Here is a 19,016-nt window from a genome sequence, read left to right on the forward strand (position 1 = left end):
CCTGTGTTGGGCTCCTTGCTGGTAAGGTTAGTGGTAGAAAGAGAACATAGCTGTGCCACACTCAGGTTACATGTGCATCTCAAATGCAAAAGCAGCTCATGCTTGTTTGGTAATGCCATTTCATAGCCAGGTAATGCCATTTCTCCTCACCCTTCTTATACTGGACAAACAGGGTTTTTTTTTTCCCCCTTTAACTCTCCATTGGGAACATTTTATACTTTCAATGCATTCTGCTGCACGTTTTATTTCTAACTTTTTATTTCATTTCTAGTGACATCTGACACATAATACACTATGTTATTATAGTGCCATCTTGTCATTGTGCTGTTGGGAACATCAGCTCCTTTGAAATTTTCCTGTGTCAACAGACATTTTGGAATGCAGGGGTGCCCTGAGTGTCTCTGAGGAGGAGTAGGGAGCAAAAACTCCATTGTAATCACTTTTCTGCATAACATTGGGCATAATTAGAAAAATGCTATTTTCGAAAGTAAAGTTTTCAGTGCTTAGCAGTAAGTGAAAATAACAAGCTATTTTCACTTTTATGACTGACACATTGGACAGAATTCACCTCTTGGAAGTACACAGCTGAGTGACTACATACTGTGTTTTTTCCAGGAATCAGACCTGACTTTAAATTTGGAACATAGAAAGGGAGAATACTGGAGCTGAGGTCGTTCATTGGAAGCTTTTGATGTCATTCCCAACATGTATGAGGCGAATCCTTCTTACGAATGGAGACTGTTTGGAGAAAGTCTTTTTATTATCTGTGCCCTCAAACCCCAATCCCTGCCCCAGGCCACCCACTCTCCCGCCATGTTCTGCTTGCAATCACTGCATCATACAAAATTAAAACCTCAGTCTCCTACAGAGTGGCTAGTGACTCTCTAAATTACTCCTGCAATAAACTGTGATAAAGGGAAATGTTCTCACCTAAAATTGCAGTTGGCACAAATGGGTCTGTCATACATCATAAGCAGGTCAGTGCAGAGAAAGTAAAAAGAGAAAGAACAGTAAATGATTGATGAAAGCCCCCCAGTATTCCCATAGAAAGCCATTGAAAGCATTGGGTTATCAGACTTCAAACACATTAAGCTCCTAAAGCATCATGGACAGCAAAGTGAGCACTGATTGAATCTGATTGCTAAGGCTTATGAAAAGGTGAAACAATGGAACAATTTGTTACCTGGGTAATAGGAATTAGGAACCGACGTACTCAGTGTATTTGTTTTCATTGTAAAGGATGATGGTGAAGACACGGCTGCAAATGAGAGAAAGGCTAGTCAGTGGTTGCAGAGAGGCAGTAACACCTGAAAGCGTGGCACTCTGAGATTACTCCCAGGGACCCCATGCTGGGGCAGACCTGACTGAAGAAACATCAGAGGTTTACTGAAGTCTACACGGTAAACAGTACCATTCCCGCCGTCTCTGGGGAGCTACTGGCCCTTTCCGGAACAAGCACCTCTTTATCACTTAATAGATTTCCTTATCCCACAAATGAAAAAAGAAAACAATAACCACAGCTGCCATTTTGAATCAAAAGATCCATTAGACTATGTTTTGACTTCTGGACTTTACTTGTAAATTCTAGTCATTCGAAACCAAGCTGAACTGATTTTTCACAACTAAGATTAGGAGAATGTGTCTATATGTAGTTTTTACAGTTTGCAAAATCCTCTCCTTCCTCATATTTTGGATATTCAGAGAACTTTCCACAATGCTATGATCTGGTTTATGAAAAATAAAAGTGATGTTTCATGTGTGCTATATTTAAGATAAAATCTGCATGCTCACATACTGTTCTATTGCCTTTTCAATCCTTATCAAATGCTTATTTTTATTTGAAATATTCCTCTGAAACACTCAAGATTTAACTATCACATCTTCTCTTCCTCCGTTATTAAGAAGAAAGTCAATCCCATCCAATTTATCTAATTCCATTGGAAGTGGGTATTTTCAATTTTTAAAGTCGTTTGTTAACTCTCTTCAATGTCTTAATTGATTAGTGCTTTAAAAACATTTTAATTTCATTAAAGTGTATGAATAAATTATTTGAATGTGCTCAAGCAGGTTTAATGGAAGTCTACATTTTAACTCCTCTGATGCAGGTACATGATTTATTAGAAGCTGAGTTTCTGACCCAGTTATATCACTGTATCATGGGAACCACTACCAAATCCCAATGGATGTTGTATGTTATCTTTATTCTGATGACATGTTAATATACTTAGCTCTCCTGGAAAAGTTCCTTTAGGACAGTGTTTCACCTGTGTTTATGTTTTTAGAGAGTAGAGTTAGTGAGTAACAGAGCAAGAAACAGAAACCAGGCTGCCTATTATTTATAAGGTATTTTTCTAAAATACAAAAGTATCCCATTTATAATACATATTTATGGTAAACTGCCAGGAGAAAAGAGAGCAATTGATGAAAATAAGAACAAAAAAACCTGAGTACCTATAAAATATGCCAAGATCAGCAAGAATAATGCCTATTACCTGCAGACATTTTTATGTGGTTGGTAAAAATGTGGAAAGCAGATACAAAATAAATGTTTATTTTCACCTTTTAAAAAAGATATTTTAAATACTTTTTTTAGTATAAAAATTAAACCCATTCCCACTATAGATATCTATTTTCCTCCTTTTTAAGTACAATTCCCATTTGCTTTGACGAAGAGATTATATGTGCTTGTGCTTATGTTTAAATTCTTCAATCTCATTTTTCACTTTCTCATTTTTAAAAGCTACTCACCTCCCAACTGCTAGCACTTTCTTCCAACCCTAAAAGATCTCAAACATTCTCAGATTTGTAATAGGTTTGGGGCTGGAAGCTTGGTGGTTTAATGAACACTTTTCCTCCCTCAGGAGCTGTTCTCTTATTTTAAAGGCATTAAGAAAGCATCATGATAAAGTTTACCACTGCGGTCACCCCTGATAGATGGAATTTGATGAGACGTACTCATTGTTCAAAGAGTGGGGAGAAAATGGAATGCTTAGAGTTTCCTCTGTTGGCTGCACTGAAGGAAGGCAAAAAGTAATGTCTAATAGCAGATGAGCCAGCTCGGAGCTGACACAGCTTCTGCAGCAGTCCTTCTTGCATGAGTATTACTGGATTTCCGTAGATATGTTCACTTTTTAAAACGTAACTGTCAAATTAAATTTCCTGTCCAGAGGCAAATATCTCCCTGTTCTTCAAACTTCAAAAGCTTAGATACTACTAATGTAGGTCTCTGCTCTGTGGGCAGGTAATTCCAAGCAAATTTATTCGTGAGGAATTTCACCATGAAATAGAAAATTTGGAACATTAATGGCTATCCTGGAAAGTGAGAACATATAACTGCATGGTCCCTTACATACTGCCATTCCGGAAATAACTGCAACTACAAAAATTTTAACTTTGTCTGTGGTGGGAAGGACTTCTCCCATCCCAGCCAACCACAAATGCATCAGTTTGTGGTGTCCTGAGGCACCACAGAATCTGCCACCTACACTGAAAATGACAGGAAAGGGCTAAGAACAATGACCAAGGATGATGAGTGCTGGGCTTCCCACTGGAGTTAAAGCTGTGTCTGCTGATCTCTTGCTCCACTCGGCTGGTAATGCATGTAGAATAAATGCATGTAGCACTTCTAAGTAGGAACAGGTGGACAACTGTAGACTCTACAATCAGAAAGAAGTAGACAACTGACCTCTGTGAAGCTTTGTAGAATGTAGGAGAAAGGCAAGGAGTGGGAGAAGGCATGTGTGGTGACCATGTGGTGACTGGAGAGAGGAGGAGTAGATGAGGAGAGCTGCAGAATCAGAACAGGCCAAATGGGTGGTCAGGACATAAGCACACACTGTCCACACTGGTATCTGCCCTCTTTCCACAAAGACCAGATTCCTGTACTTCTCAGCCATGAGTTCCCTAACCTTTACCCTTTTTCTTAATCCTCACTTGAGGATATGTTTATTGATTTTAGAGAGAGAGGAAAGGATAAATACAGAGAGAAACATTTATATGAGAGAGGAACATTGATCAGTTGCCTCCTGTACATGCCCCAACTGGGAAGTGAACCTCCAACCTAGGTATGTGCCCTGACTGGGAATTGAACCCAAGACTTTTTGGTGTACAGGATGATGCTCTGGCGAGGGGCATACAAAAATTTTATTAGTAGCAGAGAGTGAACTTTTATTCCATACCCATGCTACCTTACATCCTGATTATGCAGCCAGGGTGGGCAGCAGTCTGTGGCATGGATTTCACATGATAAAGAAACCTCTGACCTTGAATTCAGCTGGGCTGTGAACCACAGAGTCAGGTATACAGCATGGGATTTACTTCTGGTCTCTGAGAAGATCATCAGGGACACAATAACTGCTCTTTTTGTCTTTCATATGATCAGTGTAATTGTTGGCTTCCTAAAATTATGCCTTGTACCTGAATCACAGGTGGTAGTATGGGAACATATCAGCTGAGCTCGGTTTACCCACCTGGTGTGAAATATAAGACTTGTGAGGTGGAAGTACAGTTTAGCTTATTAATTGCCACTGATAGCCCTGTAATAAAGGCAGAACCTGTCAGCCTAACAAGTAAACAATTAACCTGTTACTGCCACTTAGTGAACTGTTTTATAATAGGCTTCCCTTGTGTAATTCCACACCTGGTTAGCTTACAAATAGGATCTACACAACAAAAAGGATGATGAGAGGCAGGTGTCTTCTTGGAGAGGCAAGAAGTCTTTGTGTCATTGCTAAATGTTACAGAAATGTAGCTGTGACTTCCTGTCCTCTCTGATCTGGTCCTATCTCCTTTATAATATCATCTTACCTAAACAACCTGTGGCACATGGAGAAGTTTCCAGAACTGTTTGAAGGGACTGGAGAAACCAATAAGATGTAAGAATTCTTTAGGCAGTATTTTTGGTTTTAATCCCTCAGTACTATCTGGAATTCTGGAAAACCAGAGAGATGTATTAGAATCCAAGAAAACATCCACTTACATCTCCCATTCAGATTGTGTGTGTCCATGAACGAGAAGGCTTCATCGCAGTTTGTGCCTTGCTCGGCATAGCTCTTGTCCATGGAGTTCACCATCACAGTCATCTCCTGCCGGGTACTGCTCATTGTCTCCTTCCGCTTCTTGGCAAGTTTCCTTGGGACAAAGAGTTCATTAGGTAGGCATGCGTATGAATAGAAAATGGGTCATTGACATGTGTACTGACAAACCATCAGGAATAACTTCTAATGAATTAATCGTATTCATCCATAACTTTGATTTATTGTGCCTTCTAGATACCAGGTTCTCTGCCAGCTGCAGAGATGAAAATCATTCACTGCTTGTCCTTAGATAAATCCACAGTGATATTAGGAATGCACAGCCTAAAACATTAGTTTCTGTTCTTGATACTATAAGCTAAATTAAAAAGGGCAATGATCTTTTTAACTGAACAATCATTTTCTATTTACTGATATGCTTCTAGTTACTAACTTTTTACTAAATTATTTTTTACATCTCCATAATCAGTGCCAAAGAGTAAACACCCTTGGTGCTTACCAAACAAAACTCTCATAATCTAAGGAATTATGATACTTGCCAAACAAAACTCTCATAATCTAAGGAAGAATTTGAGGCCCATGGTAGAACTAAAGAGCAAAGTGAGGCAAGGAGTTCATGAAGGGAGCAGGCTGTGAAACGGAGCCTACACCAGACAGGGCATCTCTGGCCTCAGGAGCATTGGAGGGGCATGTACTGAATTCTCAGATGGCTATGATGCGGAACCAAATACCAAATGAACCCAGATTACTTCCCCATCAAAGTTTGTTCACAGAGCAGAAGGTGAAAAAAAAAAACAACGACAAACCTCAAGCCATTGGCTACCCTGGAAAGTTCAGCAGAGGAGTAGGTCCCCTGTTGCCCCACTCAGTGGAAGAGGATGTGAAAGGCTGAGAAAGGCAAAAGATTTCCAATTCTTTTGAAGACATAGTTTAACATTGGCATCTATATCCTTCTCATTGACCATCAAAAGCTCATAACCCGAGGTTATAGATGCCTGGGCAAAAGCCATAAACCTAAGGGAAACTGACATTCAAATAAATAGATAAAACACATTTTTTATAGCTGCTGCAACCAGAGGTAGTTTTATGCACCCAAGACAGACAAGAATAGAATTAGAGATGTTTAAGGAGAAGGTATAAAGTGAGAAAGTTTAAGAGAATCATGACACCATAATACCTAAAATATTATGTCTTAAAATATTATAATTCTGCCTCTGCATCTAGCAATATTTACAAAAGAAAATGGCAGCTATTTCAAGTAAATCATCTTGTCTCAGATTGACTAGGACACAGCAGAATTTAAAATAAGCCACATAATCAAAATCACCCCCATATTAGTTGACTGCTAATATAATAGAAGGTATTGACCATATTAGACCATATGGATAATCATTATCATTTTCAAATGGCACATAATCCAAATGCTTTCTTGCCTGTAGTTATAATAATCTTTTAATATCATACTTTGAAGGCAGAACTACTTTATTAATAAGTTGCCCTTTTTATTGCTTAAAGTTCCTGGAAAAAAAGATACATTTTTAAACAGAAAAATAAAAAGCACCTATAACTCCTATGGCAGTGTTAAAGTTGTAAAGATTTTGAAAAGTAAGCCAGTGTTACTTCTCTGGGTGCTGGCATTCCTCTCTCTCCAGCGTGCAGACCAAGGCTGTCTTCTCCGGAGCCCCATCTCATCTTGCCAGCCACGCTAACCTGAGAGGCTGAGACGCTCTCAGTAGGTGTTCTGATGGAAGCAGCACCAGGCTCAAGCGTCACAGCTGTGGTTACAATAATACATCCTCTCTCCACTTCTGAATCTGCCAGCTCATTGGAAAAGCATTCTGAGGCCAGGTCTCCCCAGGAACACAGAAGGACTGAGATAATTAGCTCCATAATTCAGGCAAAATATCCTCAGTTGGCTGGAATTTCTTTGATTTGCTTTGGACTGATTTATGCTGATAACTGCCTCAATATTTTGTTTTGTTCTGTTGATGAAGAAAGGCATAGCCAAGTTCATCTGACTTCCCTTTTTGCTTGTATTCCTCTGATCCTTCCAGATTAGCAAATGACAGAGAATATACTTCTGGTGGTGATGGTGGTGGGAGGTGGGGGTGTTGGTGGTGGGAGGCAGGGGTGGATGGGGGGATGTATGCACCAATAAAAGCTAAGCCTGCACTGGTAAAGCTCATTTTCCTTTCACATCCTCCATGTGTGTGAACGAATTTCAGTGATACCACACTATACACTTCATTGGTGATCCTCTTTGTACAAAAGGAGCCTCTTAAGGACTCAAGGAAACCCGTTCAAATCAGCAGAGGCCCAGTCAGAGACCTACAGCTTTAAGCTTATGTCCCTTAGGCACATGCTCTATGTCCACAAACCTTCTTCAAAACCCAGCTCACAATGTGCTTAGCAAGGCTTCCAGCCTTAATCTTACCGTTTTACCACATTTGTATTTGTAGCAGATGTCACAAACAGAGATATCTCATTAGGGCCTGGCAGGTCACATAAGTGAGTGAAGTACGCGTAAGACAATAAAGAGTCGTGGGAACTGGAGAAATGGGAAGGGGAGGCAGACACTCAGCTCTGAAAGACCGATGCCCCCCCCGGAGGTCCCATACATTGGGAGTTTCAGGAGAAACCAGAAATCCAGATTTTATAGGAACTTTAAAAAGTTTTAAGTGTTGTCAAATAAATTAAATTAAAAAAAATACCGTGTAGTCCAAACACAGATGTTTGTGGGCACTTCTGCTCTCTATTACAATGGCAGTTAGAAAATTGTATTGGAATGGAAGGTAGTGGAAACTAACCCATAGTACACAACGACTGTATGATAGTACCCAATGAGTGTTAACTCATTTAATCCTAGTAACCGTATAAGAGCTATTCTTAACTCCCTGTTTACAGATGAAGGAACTGAGTCTCAGAGAATTAGGTAACTTGTTCAGATGTTGGAGCTGGTATTGCACCCTAGGCCTCTTCAACCTCAAAGTATTCATTCTAGAACAATGTGCTCTATCTCTCGTAAAGTACTTCATTTCCTTACAAGTTACATATAATTATCACCAAATTGCTTTCAAGTACAAATACTCTATCACTCCGTAACTAAATATTAGGTTTTGAAAGGTATGATTAATTTACTAGCACCTAGCCAATGCTTTACACGAAGCAGGTGGTATCCAACATGTTTGTTAACTGAAGTAAGCATTGTCATACCAAACCATTGGTAAGGAGATTTGTTCTATTACCTACTTATCAAAAGTACCTTGCTTGGTTATAAAGGTTTTAAGTTGTTGCTTGGGATTTTTGTATGTTCTTATGTGGTAGTCCATACTTACAGGTGGTTGCGGATGGTTAGATTGGGAATTGAGGTATGGGAATGACTGTGGATACATTGGACTTTTTCTCTTTTGCTCTGTTTCTCATAGGGGCTTTGTGTTTCAGATCTGTGAAAATTTTTCATGTGAAAACTTTGAAAATTGTTGGGAAAACTTTGTGAACTTAGCGAAATAAAGTATTCTGTGCAGGGAAACTCATAAAATGGAAGCAGTTTTCTTTGCAATCTTATATAAAGACAAATAAATTTATTTTCCATTTGATTTTTGCCAAATGGATTGACTGAAATATTTTAACCTCAGATCTTCAAACTTCAAGTGCATGAATCTCAAAGGCCCTTAGTAACAATAAAAAAGTTCCTATCAATATTAAAAACAAATCATAAAGAATGAGAGAGAGACCTTTTGGTTTATAGTCAAGCAAGCAAGAAGCTTGGAAGTCATCACTCTGTCTTCACAACAAGTAAAAAGCTGAACTAAAAATCAACAACTACTGTGAGAAGATTCATCAGATAATTGAGGTCGCAAAACAAACCACTGCCTTCTAATTTACAGAGACAAACAGGTGGATCCACAGAATCATAACTCAACCAGTGCAGAAATCCATGAGCAGAAATCTCTGTGAGAACCAGCAATGGGGTAGGAAACCTAAACTGTACTTGACAAATTTCTGGAGGTTCAGTGTGGAGAAGTCTGAGACTTATCAACTCAAGGGGGTTCCATTCTTAGGGGTCCCCCATTCTTTTGTCAGTCTTACCTCTGGGAGTCCTAACAGATCCTCACAGTACAGACTGACAAAAAATATCGTCTAGGAATTCTGGCAGAAGGAGTAGGAAAACATCCATTTTGAAATACAGGACAGTGGAAGATAGATTATGCTAACATTAATCAAAAGAAATCAGGAGTACCTATATTATTTTCAGATGGAGCAGATGTCAGAACAAGAAACTTATCAGGGCAAAGAAAGGCATTCCATAATTATAAAGGGGTCAATTCTTCAAGAAGACTTAACAATCTTAAATGTGTATGTGTATAACAATACAGCATCAAACTATTCCATATGTGAGGCAAAAGCTGATAGCACTGCAAGGAGAAACAGATTTGAGTCCAGTAAAATAGTTGGAGACTTCAAAACTCCTCTATCAGTAACAGACAGACCCATAAGGCAGAAAAAGCAGTAAGAACACAGTTGAACTCAACAGCATCATTGATCAATTTGATATAACTGACATCTATAGAACACTTTATCTAACAATACTAGAATACATATTTTTCTCAAGTTCACAGAGAATATTCACAAAAGCATGCCACCTTCTGGGTCACAAAACACATTTTAAAATAAAAATAAAAATAGAAATCATGCAATATTATGTTCTCAGACAACAATGGAATTAAACTACAAATTAGTAAGAAAAAGATAGCAGGAAAACACCTCAGTATTTGGAAGTTAAACCACATATTTCTTAAAATATGAGTCAAAAATAAATCTCAGGAGAAACTTAAAAAATATTTTAAACTACTGGTACATGAAAATAAAAATAAAACTTATTAAAATTGGAGAAATGCAGTAAAAACAGTGCTTAGATGGAAATTTATAGCATTGAATGCAAATATTAAAAAGGAATACATATCTAAAATGAATAATCTAGTTTCACATTAGGTAGCATGATTCCTCCAACTTTGTTAGTAATCAAAACAGCCTAGTAATGGCATAAAAACAAACACATAGATAAATGGAAAAGAATAGAAATCCCAGAAATAAATCCAAACATTTACAGTCAGTTAGTATTTGACAGAGGAGGCAAGCACATACAATGGGCTAAAGACAGTTTATTCAATAAATGGTGTTGGGAAAACTGGACAGATACGTGCAGAAAAATAAAACTAAACCATCTTCTTATACTACACACAAGAATATGTTCAAGCCCTGGCTGGTACTGCTCACTGAATGCTGGATTGAAAGCTGGTCTGAAAACCAAAGAGTTGCCAGTTTGATTCCCAGTCAGGGAACATGCCTGGGTTGCAGGCCAGGTCCCCAATGAGGGGTACACGAGAGGCAAGCACACATTGATGTTTCTTTCTCTCTCTTCCCTCCCTTCTCCTCTCTCTAAAAATAAAAATATTTAAAAAAATACATTCAAAATGGATCAAAGACTTAAATGTTAGACCAGAAACCATTAAAAATCCTTGCAGGAAACACAGGCAGCAAAATCTCAGACATTGCCCATAGCAATATTTTATTGGGTGTATCTTCCCAAGCAAGGGAAACAAATGAAAAAATAAACAGATGGGACCACATTAAACTAATACCTTTCTGTACAACAACAACAACAAAAAGCCATCAGCAAAATAAAAAAACAACCCATAGAACTGGAGGACATATTTGCTAATATACCTGATAAGGGGTTAATATCCAAAATTTATAAAGAACTTACAAAACTCAACACCAAAAAAACAAACAATCCAATTAAAAAATGGGCAAAGGACCTGAATAGACACTTCTCCAAAGAGGACATTCAGATGGCCAATAGACATATGAAAAGAAGCTCAATGTCATTAATCATCAGAGAAATGTGAATGAAAACTACAATGAGATATCTCACACCTGTCAGAAATGCTATTATTAATAAATCAAAAAACAGTTAGTTCTGGCGAGGATGTGGGAACACTTTTGCACTATTGGTGGGAAAGCAGATTGCTGCAACCAAAACTGTGGAAAGCAGTATGGAGATGCCTCAAAAAATTAAAAATGAACCTGCATTTTGACCTGGCACTCCACTTCTAGTAATATATCCAAAGGAACCCAAAACACTAATTTGAAAGAACATAAGCACCCCTATGTTCATTGCAGTGTTATTTACAGTCTCCAAGATAGGGAAGGAGCCAAGTGTCCATCAGTAGATGAGTGGATAAAACAACTATAGGATATTTCCAAAATTGAATACTACTCTGCTATAAAAAAGAAGAAAATGTTACCCTTTGTGACAGTATGGAAGGACCTGGAGAACACTGTGCTAAGTGAAATAGGCCAATCAGAGGAAAACAAATATTATGTGATTTCACTCATATGTGGAATCTAATGAACAAATTAAATTAACAAGGAAAATGGGGACAGACTCATAGATAGAGAACAGGATGACAGCTAGTGGAAGAGTTAGGGGGTGGAGGGAAAAAAGACGCACAGACATGGACAATGGTGTGGTGATTGCTGGGGGCTGTAAGGGGACTAAATGGTAATGGAAAAAATACAATAAAGATTAAGTTAAAAACATAAATTCAATAACCTAAGCATCCATCTAATAAAAAAGAGCAAATTAGATCTAAAGGACACAGAATAAAAGAAATAAAAATTAGAACAGAGATCAATGAAATTAAAAACAGGAAATCAACAAAGAAAATCAATGAAACCAAAAGCCTTTTCTTTAAAAAGATCAATAAAATTGATAAGCCTCTAGCCAGCCTGAGAAAAAAGGAGAGAAGACACAATTACTAAAATTAGAAATGAGAAAGAGGATATCAGTACAGACCCCATGGGCATTAAAAGAATAATAAAGAAATGTTACACTAGAAGTCCTATCACAGCAATCAGACAAGAAGGAGAAATAAAATGCATCTAAATTGGAAAGGAGGAAGTAAAACTGTCAGTATTTGCAGATGACATGATACTGTTTTCTTCTTGTCAAAAATTTTTTTTAAAAATTTCTAAATCATGTTTATTCTATTACAGTTGTCTCAATTTTCCCCCTTTGCCCTCATCCACCCATCCCACCCTGCCCCCCTCTCCCACAGTCAATTCCCACTCTGTTGTCCATGTCCAGGGGTCATTCATACATGTTCTTTGTTTAGTCCCTTCCCCTTCTTTCCACCATTGTCCTCCTTCCCCATCCCCTCTGGTCACTTTTGGTCTGCTCCATGTTTCCATGCCTGTGGTTTATTTTGTTCATTAGTTTATTTTGTGGAATATATTTCACTTATAGGTGAGATTGTATGGTATTTGTCTTTCACTGACTGGGTTATTTCACTTAGCGTAATATTCTCCAGTTCCATCCATGTTATGGCAAAAAAGTAGGAGATCCTTCTTTCTTTTTTCTTTTTTAATGCAGATTTTATTTATTTACTTATTTAAATGTCAAAATCCATTATACAATATTAAAAAATTTAAATCCATTATAAAGTCTTGACAAACATGATACTGTTTTTAGGGAATCCTTAAAGATTTCACCAAAAAACTACTAGGACTGATAAATGAATTCAGCAAAGTAGCAGGATACAAAATAAATATCCAGAAATCAGTTGCATTTTTATATATCAATAATGAACTATCAGAAAAGGAAACTAAGAAAACAATCCCATTCACAATTGCTTCAAAAAGAATCAACTACCCAAGAATAAATTTAACTAAGAGTGTAAAAGACTCGTTCTCAGAAAATTATAAGACACTGAAGAAAGAAACTGAAAAAGGTACCAATAAGTGGATACATATGCTGTGTTCATTGATAGGAAGAATTAACATCATTAAGATGTCAATGCTACTCAAAGGAATCCACAGATTCAACACACTTACACTCAAGATACCAGTGGTACATTTCACAGGACTGGAACAAATATTTCAAAAATTTGTATGGAACCACAGAAGACCCCAAATATCAACAGCAATCTTGAGAAAGAAGAACAAAGTTGGAGGAATCATGTTACCTAATATTAAACTATACTGCATGGTCATAGTAATTAAAACATCATGGTACTGACATAAAAACAGACATATAGATCAATGGAACAGAATAGAGAGGCAGGAAATAAACCCTCACCTTTATAGTCAATTCATATTTGACAAGGGAGACAAAAACATACTATGGGTTAAAGATTGTCTATTCAGTAAATTGTGCTAGGAAAATTGGACAGGTAAGTGGAAAAAAAAGGAACTAGACCATCTTCTTACACCACAGACCAGAGTAAATTCAAAATGCATTAAAGACAAATATTAGTCTCTAAAACATAAAAATCCTAGAAGAAAAGTTAGGCAGTAAAATCTCAGACATTTCTCTTAGCAACATTTTTTCTGATATATCTACTTGGGCAAGTGAAATAAATGATAAATTAAACATATGAGACAAGGCAAAGATGTCTCCTCTCACTATTTCTTTTCAAGGAAGTCTTAGCTAATACAATAAGAAAAGAAAATGAAATAAAAGGTATACTATTTTGGGAGAAATAAAATCTGTTTTCATAGATGACACGATTATCTATTAGTAGAATATGAAAGAATCGACAAAAAAGCTCCTCAAATTGACAAATGATTAAAGCAAGGTGGCATAATTAAGAGTGCATAAAGGTCAATCATTTTCCTACATACAAGCAATGACATATAGGAGGGGAATTTTAAATACCATTTACATTAGCACCACAAAAAGAACTGCTTCAGTATAAATTTAAATACAGGAGTGGGGCAAAAGTAGGTTTACAGTTGTGAGTATGCAAAACAGAGTTTATTCTTGTATTATTACTTATTATTTTCCATACGAACAACTGTAAACCTACTATGCCGCTCCCTGTATATACAGATCAACATGAGGAAAACTACAAAATTCTGATGAAGGAAATCAAAGGAGAACTAAATAAATGGAAAGATAATCAGTATACATGGATTGGAAGCCAATGCTGTCAAGATGTTAGTTCTTCCCAACTTGATTTATGGATTCAATGCAATCTCAATAAAAACTACAGCAAGTTATTTTGTGCACATCAACAAACTTACTCCAAAGTTTATATGCAGAGACAAAGGACCCAGGGTAGCCAACACAATGTTGATGGAGGAAAATATGGTTGGAGGATTGATGGTATATACTTCAAGACTTATGTAATACTGGTGAGAAAACAGTCAAATAGATCAACGAGACAGAAAAGAGAGTTCAGAAAGAGACATAGAAGATTTTTGACAAAGCAAAGGTAATACAATGAAGAAAAGATAGTCTTTTCAACAAAGGTGCTGAAACAACTATACAACAATATGCAAAAAAGTGAATCTAGCCACGAGACCTTTATAAAAAAAACTCAAAATGAATAATATACTAAATGTAAATCATGTTAAGTAGAAGATAACAAAGAAGAAAATCTAGATGACCTCATATTTGGCAATGACTAATTAGATAAAACATCAATGGCATGACCCATAAATAAAATAATTAATGTTATATTTTATTAAAATTTAAAAAGTTCTGTTCTGTGAAAGACACAAGATAATGAGAAGACAAGTCACAGACTGAGTAAAAATACTGGCAAAAGACATACCTGGTAAAGATTTGCTATCCAAAATAAAAAAATACCCTTAAAGCTTTAACAACAAAACAACCTGATTCAAAAATGGGCAAAAGACCTTAATAGATAACCTTACCAAAGAAGACATATAGATGGCAAATAAGCCGGTGAAAAGGTGCTCCATATTGTATGTCATTAGGGGAATGTAATTAAAATAATAAGATACTATTATGCACTTATTTAAATGGCCTAAAACCAGATTGCCGACAATACCAAATGTTCATGAGGATGTGAAGCAACAGAACTGTCATTCATTGCTGGCAGGAAAGAAAAGCGGTATAGCCACTCTGGAAGACAGTATGGCAGTTTCTTACAAAACTAAACATACTCTTACTATACAATCTAACAATCATGCTCATTTACCCAAAAGAGTTGAAAACTTATATTCACACAAAAACCTGCACACAAATGTTTACAGCAGTGTTATTTATAATTACCAAAGCTTGGAAGCAACTAAGATGACCTTTAGTAGGTGAATGGATAATCTGTGCTATATCCAGACAATAGAATATTATTCAGCACTAAACAAAGAGCTATCGAGCCATGAAAACACATGGAAGTAACTTAAATGCTTATTACTAAGCAAGAGATGCCAATCTGAAAAGGCAACATTCTGCATGATTCCAACTCTATGACATTCTGGAAAAGGCCAAACTATGGACAAAGCAAAAGGATCACTGTTTACCAGGGAGGGAAGAGGGATGACTAGGCAGAGCACAGAGGATTTTTATGGCAGTTAAACTATTCTGTATTATACTATAATGGTGGATACCTGTCATTATACAGTTGTTAAAAACGTATTATGTAAAACAGCAAGAGTGAATCCTAATGTAAACTATGAAATTTAAATGGTAATGATGTGTCAGTGTAGGTTCATCTGTGTAGGTAACAAATGTTCCATTCTGATGAGGATGTTGACAATAGTGAGAGCTGTCTTTGTGGCAGGGGGGAGGTATACGGGAACTCTGTTCTCTTGCTGTACTTCCTGCTCAAATTTTCTGTAAACCTAAAACTTCTCTAAAAAATAAAGCCCACTAAAAAAGTCTGCCATACTGTCTGGAGAAAAAATTAAGAGGGAGAAAAAAGTTATAGCTTTAAATTTCCAAACTAGAATAAAAGTGGGAAAGGACAGAAATGTGGAATAAATTTAAAGTATGGTCCTTCATGCCTATTACACTCAAGTATTTCTCTTATATTTCTTTGCTAGCCTAAAAATTAAAAAAAAAAACCCCAGAAATTTGGATGAGAAAAATGCAAGAAAGTTTTCTTTGTTATCTAAGTGACAGATATGAATCAGAACTGGTCAAGAAATAACGGTGAAGAAGAAACTCTTCAGGAATGTGTCTTATAGAAGAGCTTCATGACAAATGGCTGCCATTTGAGTACAACATTGTTGGAAGGAAAATGAAAATAACTCCTCTCCCATTTTCCTCTCTGAAACTAAAGTGAGTGGCAATTTTGAGAGGATCAGGATAAAAGGGCATGTTTGCTATGGGTAAGGGGAAGGGATCCAAGGGTCAACCTCAGCATGGATCCCAGTCTCAACTCCTAGAATGAATGTGCTTGTTAAGGACTCCTGGTGGCTAACTGGGCTCAAATTTATAAACAAGAGTTTAGTAGTCATTGTTAAACTTCTCATGCTTTCAGAGCTTTATGGTAAAACTGCACTGAACTAGCTGCATATTGCACTGTGTTCCTGCTGTCTGATCTGACTCTTACAAAGGAGCTGCTAAGTGGTCTGGCTAATGTGGCTCAGTTGGTTGGAGCACTGTCCCATAAACTGAAAGGTCATAGGTTAGATTCCCAGTGAGGGCACATGCCTAGGCTGCATGTTTTGTCCCCAGTTGGGGTGCGTACAAAGGACAATAGATTGATATTTCTCTCCTCTTTTTCCCTCCATTCCCCTTTCTCTAACATCAATAAGCATGTCCTCAGGTGAATATTGAAAAAAAAAAAAAAAGGAACAGCCAGGCTCATAAATCAACCAATGGGCTGAAGACTTGCTAGGGCCAACAGGCGTAGCACACCTATATCTTCATTTGCACCTTCACCAACCAATTAGAGCGGTTCCATTCTAACCAATTAGGATGATGCTACTTGGACCAACTGAACTGTGAGAATTTGGAGCCCTCATTTGTATAGAAATGGACAAATCACTGGCTGGGGGATCAGGGACAGGTACTCTTCTCTATATAAGACAGCTTCATTTCTTTCTCCATGGAGTGTACTTTTAGTTTCCATTGAAGACTGAGTTTTCCCTGCTGGACCTGTAACACTTGAACTGAGCTGCCTTGCCCCAGCCATTTCAACGGAGCTGTATCACAGTTGAGCTGTTCCACAGCCAAGCAGCTCCACAGTTGAGCTGTATCACAATTGAGCTGTTTTCAGCCTAGCTGTTCCACAGCTGAACAGTCTGACAACTGTGCTGTTTCCACGGAAGTCTGTTCCCACTTCACTACACCCCAAATTGGTTACTCCTGTTGGTGTTGAATTTGCGATGATGACCTTTGATGGACACTAATCACATTCCTGATTTATTGCAACTCAGGGTTTATAGAACATGGTTCACCAAAAAGCATTACTGACCCCTCACTCTTATCAGAGACCTTGCCACATTTGGTATGTCAACAAAAGTTGTGTCTGAAAAATGACTTACTTGCACTGAACTAAAGGTTGTTGTTGATTTTAGAAAAGGTGTATTCATTTTTAAGTTAATTTAAAATGTACAGATATGGTAATACCTGAGGATTTGCAAATCATATGTGGGCATAAGCATAAAAAGGTAAATGGCTTTCTGGTCTTGGGTTCTAAAAGTAAGTGTTTGTTTAGGCTTAATTAAGGACTGGGGCAGATGCTGGAACCAAGAAAAGAAGTACTTAATTTTTCTCACAGTAGGGATAAAATAGATATTGGTTGTGTCAAAGAATTCATATATTATACCACATTGCCAAGATCCAGCTGAATAAACCTAAATGAATAAGGAAAGAACTGTTGCCTTAAAGATGGATCTGTGAGAATTACCAGGTAATGTTTTTTTTAAAGGTGGAATTTTAAAGAAAAAAATCTCCCAGTAGTCTGACATTTAATTATTTCAACTCAAAAGAACTATCACTATGACAGTTGATAGAAAAACAATGAGAACAGTAATTACAAAAACTTACATAGGACTTCAGATTAGCCAGGCATCTTATATTCATGAATTCTCTTAATTCTTACAACAGCCCAGTGAGGAAATTACTATTATTTACCCTATCTTACAGAGTGAGAAACTGAGGCACAGTGGCATTAAGTTGCCTAAGGCCACGTGGCTAGAGAACTCTTGACATCTGGCATTGTTTTCCTATGTTGAGATAATGTCACCTGCATGAAATGGTCATTGGCTTAACTGACCAAACTTTGATTGCTTAAGTCTGGACACTGAAAATAAAGGCTCATTTACTTTTTGGCTGGGACTTTATAGCTGCTGACAGAGGTAAGAATGTTCTTCTAACTTTGCTGATAATTGTATCACCACTTCAATAATCAATTCAACTTGCCTCATATAGACATAGCACTACAGAGCATACTCATTACCTACCCAGTTGCTTTCTGGTTTTCAATGATTAGTAAACACTGATTAGTAAACTTGGCATGTGTTTATCACAAAGAATATAGTTTCATGTTAAGACAAGTAAGGATTTTGATCTTTGTTGGGTTTGATCTTTCTTGACCACGTGATGAGATAAAATGATAGGCTGATGTGGCTAAAGGAAGACTGGGAGGAGGACAACTGAGAAGTGGGGACAGATTTTATTAACATATAACTTTAGACTACAGCTTTATATTGGGCCACCTCGTGGCAGAGATGCCCTAGAATATGCTTCATTGGCAACTCAGTGTGTCTGCAAATGAACACACACTGTGGCAGAAGAAGCAGAGAACCATGTGGACCTCTTAGGCAGTTAGTTGTTAAGCTCTCTCTTTGTACACATGGACCCAAATACATATGACCATGTGCATGTCATGTTGAAAAGGCTGAAATAACCGTTATATTATACAAATTTAATAAAAAATAGTCTTTCTCACTCCATGTCCCGGTTATAAAAATACTTGATGGGCATCACTGTGTGTGAGACAGAGAGACAGTGACTCTGATGCACATCTAATGACTCCGAAGGTCGCTGAAACAGTGCTTGGAGATGACGTACCCTTCTCACAGCTTAATCCCATGGCACACATTTTTCAATTTATGGAAAGAATAAAAAAGATCCTGGAAGTTGAAGACACAACCTGTTCACAGATATAGATATTCTGTCTTTGGATTTTTCTAAGTGATGAAGAGGAATTAAAAAAAACA

General features: G+C 37.3%; 1 protein-coding gene across 2 annotated transcripts in view; it reads right to left on the minus strand.

Moving 5' to 3' along the window:
- The window catches only part of PTPRM (protein tyrosine phosphatase receptor type M), an 820,882-nt gene that overhangs the window by 153,535 nt on the left and 648,331 nt on the right, over positions 1-19,016 (minus strand). The window contains exons 16-18 of one of the 2 annotated variants that reach the window (XM_054587386.1): positions 4,979-5,130; positions 1,184-1,258; positions 931-957 (exon numbers count right to left, since the gene is read on the minus strand). In XM_054587386.1, the coding sequence (XP_054443361.1) occupies positions 931-957; positions 1,184-1,258; positions 4,979-5,130 (254 nt within the window). The remainder of the gene's footprint in view (positions 1-930; positions 958-1,183; positions 1,259-4,978; positions 5,131-19,016) is intronic. The other variant, XM_054587385.1, reaches the window with a different exon arrangement.

Source organism: Pteronotus mesoamericanus, unplaced genomic scaffold, assembly GCF_021234165.1.
Source record: "Pteronotus mesoamericanus isolate MK-2021 breed Mesoamerican mustached bat unplaced genomic scaffold, CSHL_Meso_final scaffold_118, whole genome shotgun sequence".
NCBI lineage: Eukaryota > Metazoa > Chordata > Mammalia > Chiroptera > Mormoopidae > Pteronotus > Pteronotus mesoamericanus.